Here is a 22,000-nt window from a genome sequence, read left to right on the forward strand (position 1 = left end):
GGCTCGGAGGTGGTATGGGGATCCATGAGCATGTACGACGATCTTCTTGATCCTTGGCTGTGGCGTCATCCACAAATTGCCAGGTTCTTGTTTTGTTTTTGATTGATCTAGCCTTGGCGCTAGAGTGAGGGATATTCCGCCCGAGCTGCATCAGGCTGGCAGCACGAATATGATGATGTCAATCGAGTCGGTTGGCAGTGAACTCGTCTTCCACTCTTCGTCTATTCTCTAGGCGGAAAATCTCGATGTCCTGGGTGTTTCTCGGAGGGAGATGTGGTCGATTTGGTTTCCATGTGTTATGCGAGAATTTGACAACGAAAATGAGATTGGGGATTAGTTTGATTTGGCGACATTGCTTGATTTCTGATCGCTTGTAGAGCGATGGTGGCGTTAGGGCTCTTTCAGTAGGTGTGTTTCAATTGGCGGCGGGTTTTGGTCTACATCGCTGACGACGCTGAGTTTTGGTATCAAGTTCGCTGATTGGCTCGTTGGTGTTCCAGCTAGCTTTGGTTTGGATCTTGTCACGGCGGTGCAAATGGTCACGTCGGTGATGTTTGACACTGTGGGGGTGACTGTCACGACGGCTTTTTCCTTGCTTGGCGGTGTTCTCGTTGGGTTGGGCGAACTCATCAGCTTCTTTTTGGGCCTTTTGGGCTATGATCTGTTTGCTGCTATGACTGGGCTCCTTTTTAGACTTGAGCTTTGGGTCTGGCATTAGGTGTCGGCTATGGTTGGAGCTGCTAGTAATTTGGTTTGGGCTCATCCTTTAGTGTGAGCCTGGTTGGATTGGGTCTTTATGGCCCATCATCATATCTAATCTTGGATCAATGTATTCAAAAGGTAGAAAGCGGGACGGCTAGCTTTGCCTTTTAATCCTTTCTTCCGGTGAGTTTTAGGATGTGAAATAAAGGCATTTAAATGTATTCAAAAGGTAGAAAGCGGGACGGCTAGCTTTGCCTTCCTTTATCCCGTCAGATTTCATTCCTGATGGATTTTTGCGAGCTTTCTGGCTTGCTTTATGGCTATGGGAATTGCTCTTACGAACGAAGTTAGCAATGGGAAAACTATGCCAAGAAATCATGAGCGGGGTAGAAAGGGCTTAGCCATCAAAATAAGACCGTTTAAGGCACGTTAATCACTTCAGATAGGGATTCGAGCATGACATGGACATCAATAGAAAGTATAAGGACAATGGTCAAGTCAATAGCTATCTAATCAATTCAATCAAAATGGCTTAAGGGTCGATTAGTCGTTAAACGAAGTTAGTCGACTTAGTTGCCTTCTCAACTGCTCTTGTTGCGCTGTAGAAATGGATGTATTTTTAGTTGTTGGAATCCTAGGTGCAGCTAGGTTTTCCAGTAGTCATAGGGAATAATTCTTTTTGTCAGCCCACATGAGTGTTTTATTCCTTGTACTGTTTGCTGAGCTATAAATTTAATTGACCTCTTGATTAAAAAAAAAAAAACGAAACATCACATAGGTCTCATAAGGTACGGTGGTAACATATACTTTAGATTTCTCACAACAAATTTCAGAACAAAAATCTGCAGATTTTTCTCTAAGTGTTTGTTTTCCCACGCAATTGATAATTTGATACGGATAACAGATCTAGCCAAATTCAAGTCCGCCCCAAAACAGTTTCGTTTGAAACTCCCCAACTGCAAAGTCTATTAGTAGGGCTCAGATTTGCTAGATATCAATATATTAGGCAGATTTCGTTTTCTCTCTTTTGTAGCAGATAATCAGATATGATCGCAATAGTACTCAAGCCCTTTAGTCTGAGCAGTAACTCAAGTTTTTGCTGCCATGAAAGTGATGAAACCATTCAGGTGCAGCTGGTACAAGTTGTATTTACAGTTTTGAGTTTCTGGTTTCTGGTAAGGAAGATTTTGGGCTTATGTTTATGACTTTCTGTTGTGGTTAATGTGTTCTTAGAAATAAACTGATATCTTGCTGCTAAATCTTCTTATAATCAAGTAATGTTCATCTGTACATTTGAAAGTTACATGCTTTCAGCTTTGTAGGTTTCCAATAATGGTGCCTTACCACTATGTAACCCTCTCAAGCTATTAAAGCCATAGTCTTGATCTCTACTTTCTTCCTTTGCCTTTCCCCATATTACCCCATAAAACCCTATGGATATCATAACAGCTCCAATAACACTGCAAAATTAGGTATCAAGATAAGTTGTAGCGGCTCATTAATTTTTATAACGTTGATTAGACTCTTGGAAATAGTAGTAAATTAACAACAGTAAAGAGAGAGCAAGCAAGACCTGCCGAGAAAGAGATCATCGCCGAGGAATATGACGCTGGATGCAGCAGCAATGACAATTGACAATGGCTTGAAGATTGATACATACACAGGACCTTTCAAGTTTAGGCTCCATGTCTTGACAACAGTGCTCAAGGCTGAACTAAAGATCCCTTATAATCCACAATTAATTCCACATTACCATTAGCTAGTAGCATCGTTAGTGTGTAAGATAGGCTTCAACCAAATCAGTTACTTACCGAGTATATAATGGCAGCCAATGCTACCCCAGGTCTTAGTCTCCAGGCACTTAAGTTTGTTTCAGCTATTAGTAAACAGACTGGTGCTGATATAATTGTTCCAAACAAGTTGTATAACAGTGCCAAAACTAGCTCAGCCGGGTATGTCTTCATGATATGTGTCTGTAACAAGATGTGTTATAGAGTTCATGACCAACATGCCTGGAAGGCTGGAACCATATTGAAATTATATAAGAGTTGCAACATTTTGCCTGGTTTCCTAATTTGGAAGAATGAGGCTCTACTTTTGATATATAGAGTTCGTGAAGTTCAGTTACACTTGCTGTCAACTTCAATTGATCATAATGATAGACATGTTCTGTGATGAACCTCAGTATAGTGTGTGCTCGAACATTTGTACCTTCATGTGATGAATATGATAAACTGAAGTTGGTTCTATTGCAAGGTACAAATGAAGGTACCTTAAGTCATAGGTATACTTAACCCTAAACCCTAAACCCTAAACCCAAATGCATGAGTATACTATGAAGACATAGTTACCCATCCCTTTTGAGGTAGCTGACTTGAACAAGATGTTTAAGCCAACGTTGGTGCTCTCCACTGTAACCATTGCTGTAAATGGCAACACATCTCTGTAACAAGACCTCCTTGTCATTCTCTATCTCCCTCTCTCTCCCTCTCTCTCTCTCTCTCTCTCTCTCTCTCTCTCTGATGAAGTACTTTTCTTTTATTGAATTTCTTATTTCCCATCAGTAGACGTTTTCTTAAAGAATTAGCATTGTTATAAGTGACTTTTTTTAAGGTCATTCGCCAGCAAACTCTCCCTTTCATTGAGACTAGGCTCTATGGCTCTATGTGGTGAGGACCCTTATCAAGGATAATTTGGAGCTTGTTACCCAAATATTGCATATCTTAATTAGCAACTTGCTAGAGTCGAGATAGGGGAATTTGAGTTCATTACATAACTTTTGAACTATTTAATGGACACTAATTTTTTCCTTTCTGATCAGCTAATATTCATCTGTACACTGTTACATACTTTCAGCTTTGTAGGTTTCCAATAATGGTGCCTTCCCACTGTGTAACCCTCTCAGGTTATCAGAGTCATAGTCCTCAGCTCTCATCTCTTCTTCCTTTGCCTGTCCCCATATTACACCATAAAATCCTATTGATATCATTACAGCTCCAAGAACACTGTAATTAAGGGGTCAACGACTCATCATTAGTGGCAGCCTCTTTCCTGTCATAAATTAAAGTCTTGAAGAAAGAAGTAAAAGCACAAAGGAGAGAGTGAGCAATACCTGCCAAGAAAGAGATCATCACCAAGGAATATGACACTGGATGCAGCAGCAATACCAATCGACAGTGGTTTGAAGATTGATACATAGACAGGACCCTTCAAGTTTAGGCTCCATGTAACAACAATGGTGCTGAACGCTGTACTAAAGAACCCCTAGACTTTTGGAAACATGAAAGCATTCCACAGTTAGTTCCACATATATTACCATTGTACTGGTTCATTATGTGTGATAATTCTCGGTCTAATTAATCACTTACCGAGTATATAATTGCAATCAGTGTTATGCCAGGCCGCAGTTTCCAGGCACTTGAGTTTGTTTCGGCTACTAATAAACAGACCGGTGCTGATATAATGGTCCCAAACAAGTTGTACAACAATGCCAAAATTAGCTCAGCCGGGTATGTCTTCATAATATGGGTCTGTAACAACATGCTGCAGTATCATAATTCATGAATAGGCTAGGAACCAGGTTTAGTTCTTTTTCTTTGGAGACAACAAGATTTTAAGTGGTTTTCTATCCTGGCTAATGTGCTTCTGATCTTAATGACCATTTTCAGGTTATTTGGTTTAGTACTTTAGTTACACTTACTGTACTTCTATTGATTGAAATGAAACATCAGCTTTGATCACCTCAGGATCTATCTTACTTCAAAGGCACCAAGTGTGAGTGTGTGACTCAAATTAAATTATTTTGCTTTCTCCTCATGCAATGAATATAAGAAACTGAAGTTGGTTGCAAGCTTGATTCAACTAATAGGCCTTGATCATCAACATTGCAAAGACTAAATATGTCATTAAGCGACAGTATAGCTTAGTAACTTTGTGTGAAATTACCTGAAGTATTGACCAGGAAGAGAAAAGTAGGTACGCGAGAGTGAGCAAGAGGCCACCTTTTACCCAATCTCTTTCCGTAGCGGACAGAACTGTTGGACCCTTATATAGAACTACAACAAGAGCACCTGATATTGACACTACAGTACCCATGAGTTTGGCTCGAGTGTTGGTGCTTCTCAAACTCAGCCTTTCCATCCTAATATTTGAGGTATCCACAAATGTACACCCAATTAATTTCTTTGAAAGTTGAGTTGAAAAAGGAGAAATGAGAAGTAATGCATAAAATTCATGTCTTAATCAATCACAGAATAATCAAGTAAGCTAATTTAGCAGCTTTGGTCTATTAGTTGGCGCCTTGGCTTTTCACCAAACCAGGTCGAAGATATTATGATTCTATGTTCCAAGTTCACAAAAATTAGGAGAAAAGAAAGTGATATTAACCTGAAGATGACGGCAAGTATGAATGTGTAAGCCGGAGTGAGGTTGCTCATGGCTGAAGCAAGAGTTGGTGAACTGTAATCTATACCTCTATATGCACATAAATTTGCCAAAAACCTGCTTCATCAAACATATGTAATTACTTTAAACAGTAAGAAGAACAGTGTACTTGGTTTTGTATTCAAGTAATAAATTTCGTACCCGATCAGTCCAAGCAGAAAAGCTTTAAGGAGTATAGATGAGTTCAATGGTGGAAGCCTGGTTCTGCTGCACATCACATTCGTAAAGAAGAAATTATAAATAACATGAATATACACGGGTCATGTGCACCGTTGGATTTGACAGGTGGACAACAATGTAGATCGATGGGGGTTGGCGCGCTTGAGACTCCTTAGTGAGGCGAGTGAAGGTGAGCAGAACCACTCCCACAAACCAACCAACCACCCCAGTAATCATCATCATCGAAAAACCACCCTAGTAATCATCGGAAAAAAAAACCCACCCCAGTAGCAAGCTTTTCTGGTATTGTTCTTAGTGGGTCGGGTTAAAATTGTTCTTCCTTTCATTCTTAATTCTGGCAGCATGGGTTAAAACTAAGACAGATTAATATATGGATCAGTACCTGGGAAAAATGAAAGGAAGAGGGAGGAGAAGAACAGTGGCAAATGCATAAGAGTAGACAATGAAGACATAGTAACTCAATCCTTTTGATGCTGCAGACTTGAATAAGATGTTTAAACCGACGTTGGTGCTCTCCACTGTAACCATGGCTGTAAAGGGCAACACATCTCTCCAACAAGACCTCCCTGCCATCTCTCTCTCCCTCTCTCTCAATGAATGTTTTTTGGTGAGTTTCTAAGGGATCTCTCCCTTATTTGAAGACTTTCTGCTAATGAAGTCTTTTAATTAATACGTAGTTGATGGGATATGTTTATATCAATCATTGTCATACTCTTGCTTTGCATATGCAGGCTCCTATTTGTCCAATATTTGTTTATATCAACTCTAGCTTATGTGCTTTGTACTTTTGCCAGAAACATTTGGAGTTTCTTGAGTCAATTATTGCATATTTGATATCTTAACTAGTAACTTCAGAGGCAGATAGGGAAGTTCCAGCTGATTAATACATGACTTTTGATGTAAATAATGAACAATCTTTAATTAGCTAGCTAGTATTCATATAAGGCTATTTGTTTTTCTACTTTGTATACGTATAAGGCTATTTGTTTTCTTCTTTGTAGCTTTCCAACAGAGGTGTCTTACCAAGGGCACTAGGCAACCCTCTCAATCTATCAAATTCATGGTCTTGACTCATTTCTTCTTCCTCTGCCTTTGCCCATAGTACTGCAAAAAATCCTATGGATAGCATAACAGCTCCAACAACACTGCAAAATTGGGACATGAATAGTGTTAAACACAAAAATTGTAGATCAGTTGCTTCTTTATTCTTGAAGTTGAATAAGAAAATCTGAAAGTAATAACATAGAATAGACAGAACAATAGACAGACCTGCCAAGATGGAGATCGTCACCAAGGAAAATGACACCGGAAGCAGCAGCAATTGGAATGGACAATGGCTTGAAGCTTGATACATAAACAGGACCCTTCACATTTACGCCCCAGATGTGAACTAGAACGTTGAGGGATGAACCGAAAGCTCCCTACACAAATATAGTCGGGCAATCACTAAACAAACTTAAGCTATGAAGAATGAGCTAATAGTACATGACTACATGCCAATCTAATACTACGTACTGCCACTCGTGTCTTACCGAGTATAAAATGGCAAGCAATGGTATACCAGGCCTCACTATCCAGGCACTCGATTCTTTTTCTTCTAATAAACATAGGGGTACTGATATAATTGTCCCACACAGGTTGTTTAAGAAGGCCAGGACAAGCTCATTTGTGTTCGTCGTCTTCATGATATTTGCCTGCAACATGCTACAGAAATTCAACACTAGTATTCTCTACATATGTATATTACAGTTTAAGAAATGAACAGGCACCTGAAGGATAGACCCGGGTGAGAATAGAAGGTATCCTAAACCGAGTATTAGGCCACCTTTCACCCAATTTTTTTCTGCTGTGGTGGATAGCATAGTTGGACCCTTATAGAGAACCACCACCAATGCACCTGATATTGATAGTAAAGTGCCCATAACTTTGGCTCGACTGCTGCTGCTTCTGGAATTTAGCATTTCCATCCTATTGAATTTTAGGCAGCCAAATCAATATACCTCAGATATACTAATTAGTTAGAGATGAGACATGAAGAAACTAAGTGAAAACCTGAATATTACAGCAAGTATGAAGACAAAAGCTGGAGTGAGGTTGCTAATAGACGAAGCAAGAGCCGGTGAGCTGTATTCAATACCTTTACATAGACATAATTTACCCAAACACCTGCTTGATCAAACATATATTAGCAATTTCACTGCAAAACTTAGGCAATTAATTCCTGATCATCATAAAACTAAACTATACTCAATCAGTCCAAGGAGGAAAACTTTAAAGAGAAGTGTGAGCTTGAATGGAGGAAGCCCGGTCCTGCATATCATTCATGTAAAGAAGAATAGCCTTAATTAGTTTATGAACTTTTGGTTTCTGTGTGAAGTTAAGAAGCATAATTCTGATTTACATACCTGTGAAATATGAAAGGTAGAGGAAAGAGAAGAAGAGTAGCAACTGCATAAGAGTAGGCAATAAAGACATAGTAGCTTAACCCCCTTGAGGTAGCTGCTGTAAAGAAGAAGTTTAGACTAACAAAGATGCACTCCACTGTAACCATGGCGGTGAATGGCAGAATTTCATGCTTCAAGGTATGCCTCCATTCCATTGCTCTCACAAACAGACGAGTCTTAATGCAAATTCATGAAGAAAAAACAAGGATACAAAATCAATGGTTGTTGTTAGTCTTTTTTTTTTGTTGAAAAGATGGTTGTTGTTGGTCTTTAATCAACATAGTACAATTATTTGTCTGAAAGAATCAATTCCTGTCTTTAAAAGGCAATTAAGATGTGGTTAGTGAAAGAAGCATGTGATGATGTGGTCACCTACACTGCAATTTAGGCTCCTGTCATTTCCCCCCTATACAATTGTCTCTCTCCTTTTGAAACTTCCAATTTTTGAATAACAAGCAGAGAATAATGGCTCCTTTCAGTAAAAAAAAAAACAGAGAAGAAGGCTAAATAAGGGTTACATAATTTTTATGAACAACTAGTATTCTGCATTTGACACACAATGTTAACTAGCCTCAAGTATATGTGAACTAGAATTGCTGACAGATGAATCAAACCCCAAGGAGCATTTAAAGATTGTTCACTCAATCTCTTGCATATCTTGGCAACTTTCCAAGGAATTCAAAAAAATAAAAAATTAGCAATTTACATACATGGGTTTGCACCCAAATGAGAAAGAGTGAATATTTCAGTAGCAGAGAACAATGAACTTTTTTTCTTATTCTGTTCTTGAGGTGCAAGTGCTGGAATTTTAATCAGCTGATATTTCAGCTTACACAATTACATGTTTTCAACTGATTTGTAGCCTATCAACAAAGGTGTCGTATCAATAGGTAAGATACAGTCTTCACTCATTACTTCTTCTTTTGCCTTTCCCCATATTACAGCATAAAACCCTATCGTGATCACTATACCTCCAACGACGCTGCAAATATTGGATGATAAGTGTTAAACGTTAAAACACGTGATCAGAGAAGCACAGATTAGTCATTTCTTTGTTTCTGGTTGATTAGGCAATGAACCTCTTGAAAAACTAATAATAAAATGGAGAGATACCTGCCGAGATAGAGAGCATCACCAAGGAATATGAAACTCAAAGCAGCTGCAATAACAATTGATAATGGTTTGAAGCTTGCAACATAGACAGGACCCTTCATGTGCATGCCCCATATATGAACTAGGATGCCAAAGGATAGAACAAAGGACCCCTAATAGGAACTAAAACTTTAGACAACGATCATAGCACTAAAGCCAAAAGCTTATGCTGCACAGGTGAGATGATCTAGCCAACATTGTATATCAAGTAACACATGACTGGATAGTGTCTTACCGAGTATATAATGGCAAGCAATGATATACCGGGTGTTATTCTCCAAGAAATCAAGTTTTTTTCCAATATGAAACATGTTGGTGCTGATACAATTGTCCCACACAAGTTGTATAGGACGGCCAGAACTAGCTCATCTGGGTATGCCTTCACAATATGGGTCTGCAGCAAACATGCATCAGAATCTAACTCTTAAAAAACAAAAACAAAAACAAAAAAAACAAACGCTGCGCTATGAGGTTGTTCAATATACCTGAAGGATGTTGATGTTAATGACTTCCTGCTGCAACTAGGAAACTGCTGCAGAAAAATCTAATAAGATTTTTTCAACTGCAGTTTACTGTTTTCTCCACTAAAAAACAATCATAGATATTTTGTGTAATTCAATTTCAGTTTGAGTTCTTCTCCTTGCATATTTTGTAAGTTAATCTTTCATTTTGCTTCACTATATAAAGTGAGAGATGTTTGATCAATATGTAAGGACAAAGGAAAATTATACGATCTGAAAATATCAAGAACAGTTGCAAAGTTCAATTTGTTTTTCAAATCTAGATTTTATTCTTCATACTCATCTTGCTACTGCAAGATTGATTGTTCAATTTGCTCAATCATATCCTGTTACATAACAAGATAGAGGAATCAAATTCTAACATGGTATCAGAGCCTCTTTGATCAAATATCAACTGGGGTGTATCATCTGTTAGAAGAGATTAAAAACAAACAAACACAAGTTTATTCTTACTGCTACTGAGATGGGTCAATCAGATGAAATAATCAAAGTTCCTATCTTTACAGGAGTGAACTTTGATTATTGGATGATCAAGATGGAAACAATGTTTCTTGGTAGAGATCTGTTGAGCTATGTGCATGAAGGTTACACAGTTCCAACAACTGAAGAATTGGAAGCTATGACAATAGCACAAAGACTTGAACTGAAAAGTCAAGTCAAGAAAGATGCAAAAGTCCTTGGTATTCTGCAAAATTCAGTTTCAGACGACATCTTTCCTTTGATCTCAAATGAGAGGACAGCTAAAGGAGCATGGGAGGTTCTGAAGCTGGAGCACAAAGGTTCTGATAAGGTTAGAGCTGTTAAAATTCAGTCCTTAAGGAGAGAGTTTGAATATGCAAGAATGAGTGATACTGACTTGCTAGATATTCATTGTACTAAAATAACTAGCATTGTTAATATGTTAAAAACTTACAATGCACCCTTAACTGATGAAAGAGTAGTTGAGAAAATCCTAATGAGTTTGAGCAGAAAATATGATGCTATAGTAAGTATTATAGAAGCAACTAGGGATATTTCAAAACTAGGAGTTCAGGATTTAGTAGGGACTTTGAAAGCCTTTGATCAGAGGTTAGCTAGTCATGATGAACCAACAGAAAAAGCCTTCCAAACACTTAGCCTTACCCCTAAAACTAGTGAACCATCTGGTTCAAATACCAAACAGAAAAAGTGGAAAGGAAAAGGCAAGAAGTGGGGAGGAAAATCAAACCAGCAAGGAGGAAAGTCAACTTATGAGAAAGGAAGCAGTTCAATCAATCCAAACTATACCAAATGTGCAACCTGTGAGAAAGCTCACTTAGGTGAATGCTGGTTTAAAGGTCAGTCAAGATGTCCACATTGTAATAGGTTTGGACATGCAACAAAAGATTGTAACAAAGGAAATCAACAAGTAAACTGCACAGAGGAGTGTGATACAAATGTGTTCAGTATGACACAAGATGAAGCTCCTGTAGAAAACAAAAATGTGTGGCTTGTTGATAGTGCTTGTAGCAACCATATGACTGCAAATGCAAATCTCCTATATGATGTAGACTACAACAGCATTACAAAAGTGAAGATGGGAAATGGAATGTTAGTGGATACAAGAGGAAAAGGGAGCATAGCTATTGAAACTAAAAATGGGAAAATGTTCATCAGAGAGGTGATGCTGGTTCCTGACCTAGACTCAAATCTGTTAAGTGTAGGTCATCTTATTGAGCATGGTTATCATCTACATTTTGGTGATGACTCTTGTCAAATCTTTGAGAGGGGGAGCAGAACAAAAGTCATGGTGGATATAGATATGAAGAGGAACATAAGTTTTCCTCTATCTCTCAAATATGTTGCAGAAAGTGCAAGAAGAATGGATGTGAATGATGATCCATGGCTGTGGCATCAAAGACTTGGACTTGGACATCTGAATTTTAAAAGTCTCAAGCTGCTGCATGAAAAAGAAATGGTGCAGGGGTTACCAAAAATTATAGAAGTAAATGATGTATGTGAAGGATGTGCTCTTGGGAAAATGCATACTATCTCATTCCCAAAGAGAAAGGCATGGAGAGCAAAAGCACCACTGGAGCTAGTGCATTCTGATGTTTGTGGTCCAATGAAAACAACTACACAGGGAGGAAATAAATATTTTTTGACATTTATTGATGATTACTCAAGAATGACCTGGGTTTATTGCATGAGGTTGAAGAGTGAAGTGTTCAGTATCTTTAAAAAATTTCAAGCTATGGTGGAGAGACAATCTGAGTTGAAGTTAAAAAAGCTTAGATCAGACAGAGGTGGTGAATACACATCAAATGAATTCAAGAATTTCTGTGCAGACATTGGTTTGGAAAGACAGCTTACAGTGAGTTACACACCTCAACAAAATGGAGTGGCTGAGAGAAAAAATAGAGCGATTGTGGAAATGGCCAAATCCATGTTGTATGAGAAAAATGTGCCTCTAGAGTATTGGGGTGAAGCAGTTAATACTGCAGTGTACTTAATGAACATACATCCTACAGTAGCTGTGCAAGGCAAGACCCCAGTTGAAGCATGGAGTGGAAGGAAGCCAAGTGTGAATCACTTGAAGGTGTTTGGATCTATCTGCTATGCTCACATTCCTGAAGAACTCAGAACCAAGTTGGATGAGACAAGTGAAAAATGTGTTTTCATGGGGTACAGTTTACAGACAAAGGGCTACAGGCTCTACAATTTGGGAAAAGAAAAATTGATAATTGCAAAAGATGTTCTCTTCAGTGAGAATTCATCTTGGGATTGGAAAAATGGTACAATCCGAATTAAAGAAGCTTTTGTTCATGATGAACAAGAAGGTCTAGAAGAGTTGGAGCTTAATCCACCACAACAGTCTTCACCTCAGAGCCCTCAACAACCCTCACCTGTAAATTTTGAGGCTCAATCTACACCAAGCTCAACACCAATAAGGATGAGAAGCTTGAATGATGTGTATGCAAGCTGCAATGCCTGCTTGTTTGAGCCAGAAAAATTTGAAGATGCAGTAAAAGAAGATGAATGGAGGGCAGCAATGAAGGAGGAAATAAATGTGATTGTGAAAAACAACACTTGGGAGTTAGTTGAGAAACCAGACAACAAGGATGTCATTGGTTTGAAGTGGATTTATAAAACCAAGCTGAAGGCAGATGGTTCTGTGGAAAGAAATAAAGCAAGATTGGTGGCAAAAGGGTATGCACAGATACCTGGAGTTGATTTCAATGAAACATTTGCACCAGTGGCAAGGCATGAGACCATAAGAGGTCTGATTTACATTGCTGCACAAAAAGGCTGGTATCTACACCAGTTGGATATCAAGTCTGCATTTCTAAATGGAGTGTTGAAAGAAGAAGTTTTTGTGGAGCAACCACAAGGGTTCATCATAAAGGGCAAAGAGCAGAAAGTGTACAAATTGAAGAAAGCTCTATATGGCCTGAAACAAGCACCAAGAGCTTGGTATGGTGAAATCGATTCCTATTTCACAGAGAGAGGTTTTAAAAGAAGTGAGAATGAGCCTGCTCTTTACACCAAAACTGAAGGTACTTCAAGTATACTTATTGTCTCCTTATATGTTGATGATTTAGTATTTACTGGAAGTTGTGAAAAAATGATTTCTGATTTCAAGTCTGATATGATGTTGAAATATGAAATGAGTGATTTGGGAATATTGCATTATTTTCTGGGAATTGAGATAGTTCAAACTGTGGAAGGAATTTTTATCTCACAGAAAAAATATGCAAATGCAATTTTAGAGAAGTTTAAGATGCTAGGATGCAAGCCAGTAGCTACTCCTCTAGTTGTCAATGAAAAATTTTCAAAAGAAGATGGAAGTGGTAGTGCAGATGAGAGTTTATACAGAAGCCTAGTGGGAAGCTTGCTATACTTGACTGCAACATGACCAGATATAATGTATGCTGCAAGCTTGATGTCCAGATTTATGCACAGCCCTACTAAGATTCATTATGGAGCTGCTAAGAGAATCCTGAGATACATCCAAGGTACTATGGACTTTGGAATACTGTATGAGAGGAATGTGGAACCAAAACTCTTTGGTTTTTGTGACAGTGACTGGGGTGGAAGTGTTGATGATTTGAAAAGTACATCAGGTTATACTTTCACACTAGGGACTGGAGTATTCTCTTGGGCTTCAAAGAAGCAAAAATCAGTGGCTTTATCTACAGCTGAAGCTGAGTATGTGTCTGCATCGATTGCCACTTCACAAGCAATTTGGCTAAGAAGAGTCATAAATGACTTTGGTGAGAAGCAAGGGTCGCAACAACTATTTTATGTGATAACAAATCTGCAATTGCTATGAGCAAGAATCCAGTTTATCACAGTAGGGCAAAACACATTGCCTTGAAGTTTCACTACATCAGAGATGCAGTTGAAGAAAATGAAGTTGATTTGATATACTGCAATACTGAAGACCAAGTGGCAGATATCTTCACCAAAGCTCTGCCAAGAGAAAGATTTGTATATCTAAGAGGTTTGCTAGGAGTGAAGAAGCAAAGCATTAAGAGGGAGTGTTGATGTTAATGACTTCCTGCTGCAACTAGGAAACTGGTGCAGAAAAATCTAATAAGATTTTTCCAACTGCAGTTTACTGTTTTCTCCACTAAAAAACAATCATAGATATTTTGTGTAATTCAATTTCAGTTTGAGTTCTTCTCCTTGCATATTTTGTAGGTTAATCTTTCATTTTGCTTCATTATATAAAGTGAGAGATGTTTGATCAATATGTAAGGACAAAGGAAAATTATACGATCTGAAAATATCAAGAACAGTTGCAAAGTTCAGTTTGTTTTTCAAATCTATATTTTGTTCTTCGAACTCATCTTGCTACTGCAAGATTGATTGTTCAATTTGCTCAATCATATCCTGTTACGTAACAAGATAGAGGAATCAAATTCTAACAAAGGATAGCCGACATAGAGAAGAAAAGGTATCCAAGAGTAAGTAATAGGCCGCCTTTCACCCACTCCTTTTCTGAAAATCCAAGAAAGGATGGAGTCGTATGTGATAGAATAGTTGGGCCTTTATACAGCACTACTACTAGTACACCGGATATTAATACTAGAGTACCCATCACTTTGGCTTGAGTGCTTCTGCTTCTCCAATTTAGTCTTTCCATACTGTCCAACACAACACAAATGCACAGCCTTTCATATCAGAATATCTCACAAGATATGCAACCTTGTTATGATCCCGAAAAAAATGATTTTGTGTAGTTATGTCACTTGTGTGTGACTAGAAGCTAAAAATTTAACTGAGTTTACAAAACAGGATGTGTTCTAGTTTATTGACTAAATTGAGCAGAAAACACATGTTACAAATGAAAGCAGAAAGGAATGTGAAGTCCGAAGCATCTGAAATGTCTCATTTACAAGAGCTCACAAATCATCCAGAGAAAATGTTATTATATGTTGGTATCATTTGTAAATGCTAGTCACCTTCGGAAACATTATACTTTTTGGGTGACCAAAGATCAATCTGAAGTAAATAAGTGGGAAATGAACCTGAAAGTTACGGCAAGTATGAAGATAAAAGCTGGAGAGAGGTTGCCAATAGCTGAAGCAAGAGATGGTGAACTGTACTCTATGCCTTTATATCCACATAACCTACCCAAAAACCTGCTTCATCAAAAACATAGATAAGCAGTTCAAAATGTATTAAGAAATTAAGAACAGCCATTTTACATTTGTTGTTAGATAACAAAATCACGCTACCATACCCGATTGTTCCAAGGAGGAAGAGCTTAAATATGAGTGAGAGCTTAAATGGCGGAAGCCCTGTTCTGAAAAGTAAACGTGCAATATTAGTGCATGCATACACAATGTAAGAGAGAAATATTGTAGGAAGATTCAAGATTTATGGATACCTGCGAAAGATGAAAGGCAGAGGGAGGAGGATAATGGTGGCAATTGCAAAAGAGTAGACAATGAGAACATAGTAGCTCAACCCTCTTGAGGCAGCTGCCTTATAAATAACACCTCCACCCACGTTGATGCATTCCACGGTGAGCAAGGCAGTGAACGGCAGAATACCTTTGTGCATATACATGCATCCCATCTCTTCTGTTTCTCATTCTCACAATTACAAACAGGCACAACTATATAATATAAACACATGAGGAACAAAATGGTCTTTGTTTTAGAGATTCTTCTCTGTTCTTTCTGTTTTGAGTTTTGGACGTCAGTCTATAGTCATTTAAAATCTTGATAAAATGGCTGGTGTATCATATAAAATTAAAATATCCTTCCTTTCCTTCAACTTGCGTAGTTACAGATATTTCAATATTTAACAAAATGGTTGGTGACTTGGTGTATCCTATTTTTACTATATATTATACGTCAGTGGCGTTTTGAACAGTATTGCTACAACAACGCGAGAGTTAACAGTAACAGACTTAGGGCGGGGGTTCTGTTGTAGCTCAAAACCAATTTGGTTTAGCAGTTGGTACTTTCTTCTTCCTCCACGTTAAGATTTTAGTGTCACGCATCGGGTCTTTTTTTCCTCCGTCTATTTCTCTTTATTTGAGAGTGAGATCAGTTTGTTTACCTGTATACTCACCACGCTGAAGGTCGATGGGTGAGGTTACTGTTGCTAAGGCTTGGTTGGGAATGACCCCAATGTTCTATCTATTTACCTAATTGCCACAACGTGTGAGATTGACTCATGTGCCCTTCCCTCGCCGCCCATTTTTAACCCCCTCTAATTTTGGTTCCCTCGATCATTCTTGGTTTCATTCACCATCCAAAAATCTCGAATCCATTTGGTCTTCCTTCGTTCATTTGTTTTCTTTCTCCTCTACAGACGAAGCCGGTTAGGTTGCTTGCTTCGACTACCTCCGAGGTCTCATCTATTTTTAATTTGATGTTAGTTGTTTTTGATTTGGCGAAAGAGTTCTTGAAGTTGCGAGATCAGTATGTTTCAGAATTTGTGATTTAGAAAGGTTTATGTCTCTTCATCCTTTATCTTTGTTCTACTTCGGTTTGAAATTTCGGGTGCAATCGATTGGGTTTTCTCTTTCTTTTTGTAGACAGGGCGATGGTTTTCCTAACAAAACAAAAAAAGTTAGAGAGGGCAGTGGAGAATGGAGGAGGATTGGTGTTCTTCAGCTACAGCTAAATGATGTTGGGTTGTTCGCATATTAGGTTATGAGTTTGTTTCTAATTTGTTTGTTTGTTTGTTTTTGGCGTTTGATTTGCAAATTTGGATTTGGTGTTTTTATTTTAGATAAATATGTAGGGATTTTGATATTCAGTTAAAATTATTATACTCTTTCTTTCCTTCTTGGCAATTTAGTATATAATATTTTTGAGTTTGTTCATACACTGTTCATGACACTTTTACCCCTGACCACATCTTTATTTACGACATCGGCCGTATACATGCTTCTGCTTTTGTTTTGGTTCTTTCCTTTTCTCTTTGTGCTCTCTTTTCAATTACATGTGTTTCTCTTTTCAATCGTAGATAATCTAGTTTGGGCTGCCCAGTTACAAAATATTTAGGTATTAAAATGCTAGAAAATAGAACTCTTCTCTCAACAAACTGTTATTTTCTACCTCTTATGTTTCTAATCTCATCTCTTTTCAATTTAGATTTGAAACTCACTCTGATTTTAATTTGGGATTGTAACTATTAGGGTTCGAATTGTCACTAGCGAGCTTGAGTGTGGAATAGATTTTTGTGCTTCATCAGCGGACCAAGATCGGGTACTCTTATTTCTATTGCTTTAGGTGATTTGTTATATGTTGGTTTTTTTTTCTGTTGTTTGGGTGATGGTGTTGCTTGGATCATTAGTTGACAAGATGGGTTTACTTGGATCATCTAATTGGTTTTCTTTTGTTTTGTATTATGTCTATTTAGAATTGGAGTTTGGTGCTTCTGTTTTAGATTGGGAGAGTAGTTCAGTTTGTTTTCATTGCTCTTCTCTTCAATTGAATTCTTAGTTAAGCCTTCAATTGGATTTAATTGAATCCATGTCTTATTTTTCATTAAAGACCACAATTGTTGTCCAGTAGATGAGACTTTTTTCCACCGACTTAATCTCACTTCTCCTTTCTTCTTTTCATTTTTGACAATTAATTTAGGTTTTAGTGATACAGTAAAAGAGTGGTCATGATCTTTCAAGTCTACCGTTCAGTCAGTGTGTCCTTTATCATTCTCAATTTTGTTAGTTTCAGATTGTTATTTTATAATAGTTATAGTTTTTTACTTGTTGCAATTTAAATGTAAAGATAATGGGAAGTACAAGAAACTATATTGATCAAGAGTAACATGTGGTGCTTTTGGATAGAATTGAGAATCATATATGTGTGCTGTCTTTTTCTCAACAAAAAAAAGTGTGCTGTATCTAGATGGTTTTTGTGTGCCTACAGAAAAACTTACTCAAGATCATTCACATCTGTCTCATACTTGCATTTTTTAAGCTTCACAAATATAATGTTCTCTTTGTTATTTATAAGAATGTGGGAGATTATTGTTATAGATATATAGCTTGCAAGACAATTTTGTAGCTCCAGGCTATTACATACCGCAAAGTTTCATAATGAGCTCTATATATGGATCCTATTTCTTTCTTTTAGTTTCTATTAAAGACCAACACTTTGACTTGGGGGAAATATACAACTCCGGATCAGCTATCTTAGGTGCTTAGTTTTTTTTTTAGTCTTCTGTTTAGAATGTCTTTTCTTTTTTAATAACAAAAATGATATAATTATGGTGAATGCGAAACTTCCAATGTTTGAAGGTAGCTTCAGTGAATTCAAAGTACGAATAACAGATAAATAAATGGCAGCAATTTGGAGGCTTTATTTACATTAAAAGAAATCAAGAGCAAAAACAATGGTAGGCAATGATAGTTCCTTTTGAGTCTGACATTACCACTCTTAAATATGAAATACTTAAGGTGCTTAAACTAATGATCAAACTCATTTTCTTCTACAACTCACTGTGTTCTAATACAAGTTTAGTTTTTTTTCACTACAATGAACGCATGTTAAATTTCATTAACTATATAAATATAAAAGTGATTTTTTATTGTCTCCGTCTATACCTTAAACATCTACATTTCAAATGAATGATTTTGATAATTGAATGGACAATATAGCCAAGCACAAATAAACAGAACAAAATAATGTAATCAATATTCATTCCCTATTGTTTACTGTACTTACTCAACATGAAAACAAATGAGCTTGGATCATCATCATCAGCTCCAACTAAGATGACTAAGCACCCTTTGTCTAAATGATCCTCTCTTGAACAACTTGCTATCGGCAAAAATGCACAAAACAAATGTAAGGTAACATATTTGCTGCAACTGGAGTCTTTATGTATATGTAGCCCCAGTTCAGGCTCTACCATATGGGAGAATTTTGTACCTCCAGATCACACTCTAGCAGAGCACTATTTTTTTTTGCTCAAGTACAATTTGTGCGATCAAACGTAACACTAATTGGAGAAGATTGAATAACAATTTTGTATTATCTCCAATCACAAGTTAATGTAATTATGTTGGTAGTTTTCCATCTATAATTGAGTTTATTCTCTTAAGCTATAGGCACTGACTTAAAGAAAAGCGATTACTTCTTCGTTCGCGTTTGACAATTATCATATACAACTATCCAGCTAACATCATCCTAACAAATTGTATGATTTTGTTCTAATTTAACCCGAAGCAAAGCGCGGGCAACCTCCCTAGTCATATACATGCTTGACATATAAAAATAACTATAGCACTAAAAATTCAATTTGACATGACTCTTCATGCCAAAAACGGTTTATATATTAAACTCAATATACAAATTAAGACAAGTATTCTAGTAATTTCAGTACTATAACCGCCCCAACTTTCACTTACAACTCTTATACTTCAGTTACATTACTTGGCAAAAGGGGATCCCTTTGGATAGATAATTCTAGTGTTTGAGCTTCATCATCGGGCACCATCTTCTTTTCTTCTATCTGTGCCCATATCACCGTATAAAATCCAAGAGCGATTACAATAGATCCGATCACACTGCACAAAATAAAGCAATCATTACTCAAATGTAATCCACCTGAACATCATATCCTACATTTGCAGAGCAAAATATATACCTGCCAAGATAAAGAGCATCACCAAGGAAAATAACAACCATTGCCACTGCAATAGCAATTCCCAGTGGCTTGAACATGGCTACATAAACAGGCCCCTTCTTATGCAAGCACCAAACATGAACACCAATGCGGAACACACTCACGAAGATAGCCTATAATGAAAACACCAGATTACAATTGTTCCTAAAAAGTGGAATGAAGGCAGATATCATTTTCTTCTTCTCACCGCATAGACAATGGCCACCATCTCAATTCCAGGCTTTAATTTCCATGCACTTGGATTTTTCCATTCCACAAATAGTGAGATAACTGAGCATTGAATCGTCAAAAAGAGGGTGTAGAAGAAGACTATGGTCATTTCTTCTGGATAATCCTTGACAGTAGCTGCCTGATTAGTCAAACCAATTTTTGATACCACAAGTCAGTACAGTACTTTGCAATTTACCCGTAATACATGTCAAAATGATTTTAAGGCACCGAAGTATGAGGTGATTTTGTGACTTGTTTAGCTTACCTGAGCGATATTCCATGATGAAGACACAATACACTGAATTGCAAGTAGTAGACCTCCGAAAACCCACGCTGAGTGCTGTGAATGTATATGCTGATTTTTGAAGCCAGAATGTGGTAAGGAAGTCCTCAAAACAGCAGGCCCCTTGTAGAAGGTTACTATTAATGCCCCAAATACCGATATAATGGTGCCTAATGATTTGGCCTGACTGCTGGTTTGCCTCAAATCGAACTTTTCCATCCTGAAATTCAAGTTTTTTCGGCCAAATCAAAACCATCAACAGTGTAGTTTTGTGTATACAGAACTCATTAGGGTGACAATTACATAAAATCAACCGTATTTTTGTTCCAAGGATTCCAGCAATTGTAAGTAAAGCAGCCTAGTACCTGAAAATTACGGCAAGCAAGAAAGTGAAGATGGGGGTAAGATTTGCCAGTGCTGCCGAAAGGGTAGGTGAACTGTATTTGACACCAGCAAAGAACAAAATCTTACCTGAACTCCTGCAATTGCATGCAATTCAGTTCCCATCATTCATATATTCATATAATTGCAATCAGCAATCGAATGTGAAAGAGTAAAAGAAAGTAATCTGATCTACCCTATTAAGCCAAGCAGGAAGAATCTACAAATGAGTTTGAAACTCAAAGGAGCTCTCTTGTTTCTGCACAATGGAATAATTAAAAATTCACAGTTAGTTGCCACAGTGAGATAACACAAACCCAATAAAAACAAAAATCAACAATTGAAGGAATGGAGAACCCACCTTTGGAAGATGAAATAGGGGAAGAGCAGGACAGTACCGAGTGCATTATAGTAAACAATGAAAACAAAATGGCTCATCCCTCTTGACATGGCTGCTTTACTTATCGTTGATACTCCAATTTCTGCGCACTCGACCAACACCATGGCAGCAAAAGGCACTGCCCCCCACATACGAGATTCCACTGCCATCTCTAGCGCTCTCCACACTCACAGATCACTTCTTACTCCTCTGTATTCTACAGAAATGACAGAATAAAATCAAGGGAAGGAGAACAGAAATGGAACTATATCAAATCTGACAGAATCACCCTATTACTCTAAGCAATTGCTAACTTCATCCAATTTCATTGACTAGTGTTGATGACATGCATTAAACTGGAGATGAACATTACTTTAACTTATAATCCCCATCATTATTGACCTTGAAATCCACACAACCGCATGCTTCATACATTTGAATGTTGTATTATAACAAACTTGTAACTTGTTTTCAAGGAAAACAATAACATATAATTGACAACTTGATATACATCTATTGAAAATTTGAAACTAACCCAATAATCTTCTGCTTGTAGAGAGCGTGAATATCCTCCTCTCAAAGGAAAACAAATCAAAGTACCTCTCTTTGATTCAGGCATTCCAAAGGATTCAAGGAAAAAGGAACGATCTTTGAAGGACCCAAGTCTCCTGTACGTGGGGTTTGCTAAGTTTGACGTGTTTCAGCTTCATCTATCTGAAACTCCACCGCATTTTATTTCAGTCAAGTTGTACCAGGCTACATCGGACTGCGGGATCTGATAGAATAATAGATCCTCTCTTTGTCTGCACAGTGTCTCCTCGTATCTTGTTAGAAGGGTAAAATGTCTCTTCTTTTGTAGAGGTTCAAGTTCTAAACCATCTTGTTTTCTCCAGAGGGACTGAAATTCTGCCCGACACTTAGCTAGAATCGCTAATGTTTCACTAGATTTTGAACCATTCTAAGTCACGCAGTGATGATTGATTCATGCTCGTTTCTTTCAGTTAAACCATTGTGGTTTATTTTTTTTATACCATTTTTTCATTGTGGTTTTTTAACCATTTAGAAACCATTGTCACAGAGTGTATGGGAGTCCATTGAAGGCTTGGAAAGAGTGCGGCTTGATGAGAAGCCACATTTCCAATTTGTTTGGGTTGATTATTATGATGGCCAGGAACAACTGGTCACA

At 37.6% G+C, this 22,000-nt stretch overlaps 5 protein-coding genes across 8 annotated transcripts; all 5 read right to left on the reverse strand.

Annotated features, from left to right (window-relative positions):
• Positions 1-1,949: 1,949 nt before the first annotated feature.
• Positions 1,950-3,179, reverse strand: LOC126797441 (WAT1-related protein At5g40240-like). The gene is made up of 4 exons (XM_050524070.1): positions 3,037-3,179; positions 2,510-2,675; positions 2,276-2,426; positions 1,950-2,162 (listed from the first exon to the last, which is right to left on the reverse strand). The coding sequence occupies exons 1-4, from the start codon at positions 3,166-3,168 to the stop codon at positions 2,003-2,005; spliced, it is 609 nt and encodes a 202-aa protein (XP_050380027.1). The 5' UTR covers positions 3,169-3,179; the 3' UTR covers positions 1,950-2,002.
• A 198-nt stretch (positions 3,180-3,377) lies between these two features.
• Positions 3,378-6,030, reverse strand: LOC126799545 (WAT1-related protein At4g15540-like). 2 transcript variants are annotated; one of them, XM_050526771.1, is made up of 7 exons: positions 5,708-6,030; positions 5,287-5,349; positions 5,089-5,202; positions 4,648-4,843; positions 4,071-4,232; positions 3,815-3,966; positions 3,378-3,707 (listed from the first exon to the last, which is right to left on the reverse strand). In XM_050526771.1, the coding sequence occupies exons 1-7, from the start codon at positions 5,896-5,898 to the stop codon at positions 3,545-3,547; spliced, it is 1,041 nt and encodes a 346-aa protein (XP_050382728.1). In that variant the 5' UTR covers positions 5,899-6,030; the 3' UTR covers positions 3,378-3,544. The 2 variants fall into 2 exon arrangements, with proteins under 2 accessions (XP_050382728.1, XP_050382727.1); XM_050526770.1 differs by having other exon boundaries at positions 5,287-5,352.
• A 136-nt stretch (positions 6,031-6,166) lies between these two features.
• LOC126799544 (WAT1-related protein At4g15540-like) lies at positions 6,167-8,077 on the reverse strand. The gene is made up of 7 exons (XM_050526768.1): positions 7,731-8,077; positions 7,573-7,635; positions 7,378-7,491; positions 7,095-7,293; positions 6,858-7,019; positions 6,595-6,746; positions 6,167-6,470 (listed from the first exon to the last, which is right to left on the reverse strand). Exons 1-7 carry the CDS (start codon positions 7,922-7,924, stop codon positions 6,305-6,307), a joined length of 1,050 nt encoding a protein of 349 aa, XP_050382725.1. The 5' UTR covers positions 7,925-8,077; the 3' UTR covers positions 6,167-6,304.
• A 199-nt stretch (positions 8,078-8,276) lies between these two features.
• LOC126799555 (WAT1-related protein At4g15540-like) lies at positions 8,277-15,748 on the reverse strand. Its single transcript, XM_050526782.1, has 7 exons — positions 15,297-15,748; positions 15,150-15,212; positions 14,935-15,048; positions 14,333-14,550; positions 9,157-9,338; positions 8,883-9,034; positions 8,277-8,751 (listed from the first exon to the last, which is right to left on the reverse strand). Exons 1-7 carry the CDS (start codon positions 15,485-15,487, stop codon positions 8,607-8,609), a joined length of 1,065 nt encoding a protein of 354 aa, XP_050382739.1. The 5' UTR covers positions 15,488-15,748; the 3' UTR covers positions 8,277-8,606.
• A 3,420-nt stretch (positions 15,749-19,168) lies between these two features.
• Positions 19,169-21,638, reverse strand: LOC126799542 (WAT1-related protein At5g40240-like). 3 transcript variants are annotated; one of them, XM_050526766.1, is made up of 9 exons: positions 21,411-21,636; positions 21,350-21,366; positions 20,797-21,031; positions 20,632-20,694; positions 20,420-20,533; positions 20,037-20,274; positions 19,749-19,910; positions 19,523-19,674; positions 19,169-19,442 (listed from the first exon to the last, which is right to left on the reverse strand). In XM_050526766.1, exons 3-9 carry the CDS (start codon positions 20,982-20,984, stop codon positions 19,289-19,291), a joined length of 1,071 nt encoding a protein of 356 aa, XP_050382723.1. In that variant the 5' UTR covers positions 20,985-21,031; positions 21,350-21,366; positions 21,411-21,636; the 3' UTR covers positions 19,169-19,288. The 3 variants fall into 3 exon arrangements, with proteins under 3 accessions (XP_050382723.1, XP_050382722.1, XP_050382724.1); XM_050526765.1 differs by lacking the exon at positions 21,350-21,366 and having other exon boundaries at positions 21,415-21,636; XM_050526767.1 differs by lacking the exon at positions 20,632-20,694 and having other exon boundaries at positions 21,350-21,638.
• Positions 21,639-22,000: the final 362 nt, after the last annotated feature.

Source organism: Argentina anserina, chromosome 6 (assembly GCF_933775445.1).
Source record: "Argentina anserina chromosome 6, drPotAnse1.1, whole genome shotgun sequence".
NCBI classification, from domain to species: Eukaryota; Viridiplantae; Streptophyta; class Magnoliopsida; order Rosales; family Rosaceae; genus Argentina; species Argentina anserina.

Coding starts and splice junctions, on each gene's coding strand:
- LOC126799544 (XM_050526768.1), bottom strand. CDS start 7,924: ATGGAATGGAGGCATACCTTGAAGCATGAAATTCTGCCATTCACCGCC. Junction 7,636..7,730: donor CTACCTTTCATATTTCACAG/GTATGTAAATCA, acceptor AATGATATGCAG/GACCGGGCTTCCTCCATTCA. Junction 6,747..6,857: donor TGCTTGCCATTTTATACTCG/GTAAGACACGAG, acceptor ATATTTGTGTAG/GGAGCTTTCGGTTCATCCCT.
- LOC126799542 (XM_050526765.1), bottom strand. CDS start 20,984: ATGGCAGTGGAATCTCGTATGTGGGGGGCAGTGCCTTTTGCTGCCATG. Junction 20,534..20,631: donor TTCCTGCTTGGCTTAATAGG/GTAGATCAGATT, acceptor ATGCAATTGCAG/GAGTTCAGGTAAGATTTTGT. Junction 19,911..20,036: donor CATCATGGAATATCGCTCAG/GTAAGCTAAACA, acceptor TTGACTAATCAG/GCAGCTACTGTCAAGGATTA.
- LOC126799545 (XM_050526770.1), bottom strand. CDS start 5,898: ATGGCAGGGAGGTCTTGTTGGAGAGATGTGTTGCCCTTTACAGCCATG. Junction 5,203..5,286: donor TTTCTGCTTGGACTGATCGG/GTACGAAATTTA, acceptor TTGATGAAGCAG/GTTTTTGGCAAATTTATGTG. Junction 4,844..5,088: donor ATACTTGCCGTCATCTTCAG/GTTAATATCACT, acceptor CTCAAATATTAG/GATGGAAAGGCTGAGTTTGA.
- LOC126797441 (XM_050524070.1), bottom strand. CDS start 3,168: ATGACAAGGAGGTCTTGTTACAGAGATGTGTTGCCATTTACAGCAATG. Junction 2,427..2,509: donor TGCCATTATATACTCGGTAA/GTAACTGATTTG, acceptor GTGGATTATAAG/GGATCTTTAGTTCAGCCTTG. Junction 2,163..2,275: donor GATGATCTCTTTCTCGGCAG/GTCTTGCTTGCT, acceptor CTAATTTTGCAG/TGTTATTGGAGCTGTTATGA.
- LOC126799555 (XM_050526782.1), bottom strand. CDS start 15,487: ATGGGATGCATGTATATGCACAAAGGTATTCTGCCGTTCACTGCCTTG. Junction 15,049..15,149: donor TTCCTCCTTGGAACAATCGG/GTATGGTAGCGT, acceptor TTGATGAAGCAG/GTTTTTGGGTAGGTTATGTG. Junction 9,035..9,156: donor TGCTTGCCATTATATACTCG/GTAAGACACTAT, acceptor AGTTCCTATTAG/GGGTCCTTTGTTCTATCCTT.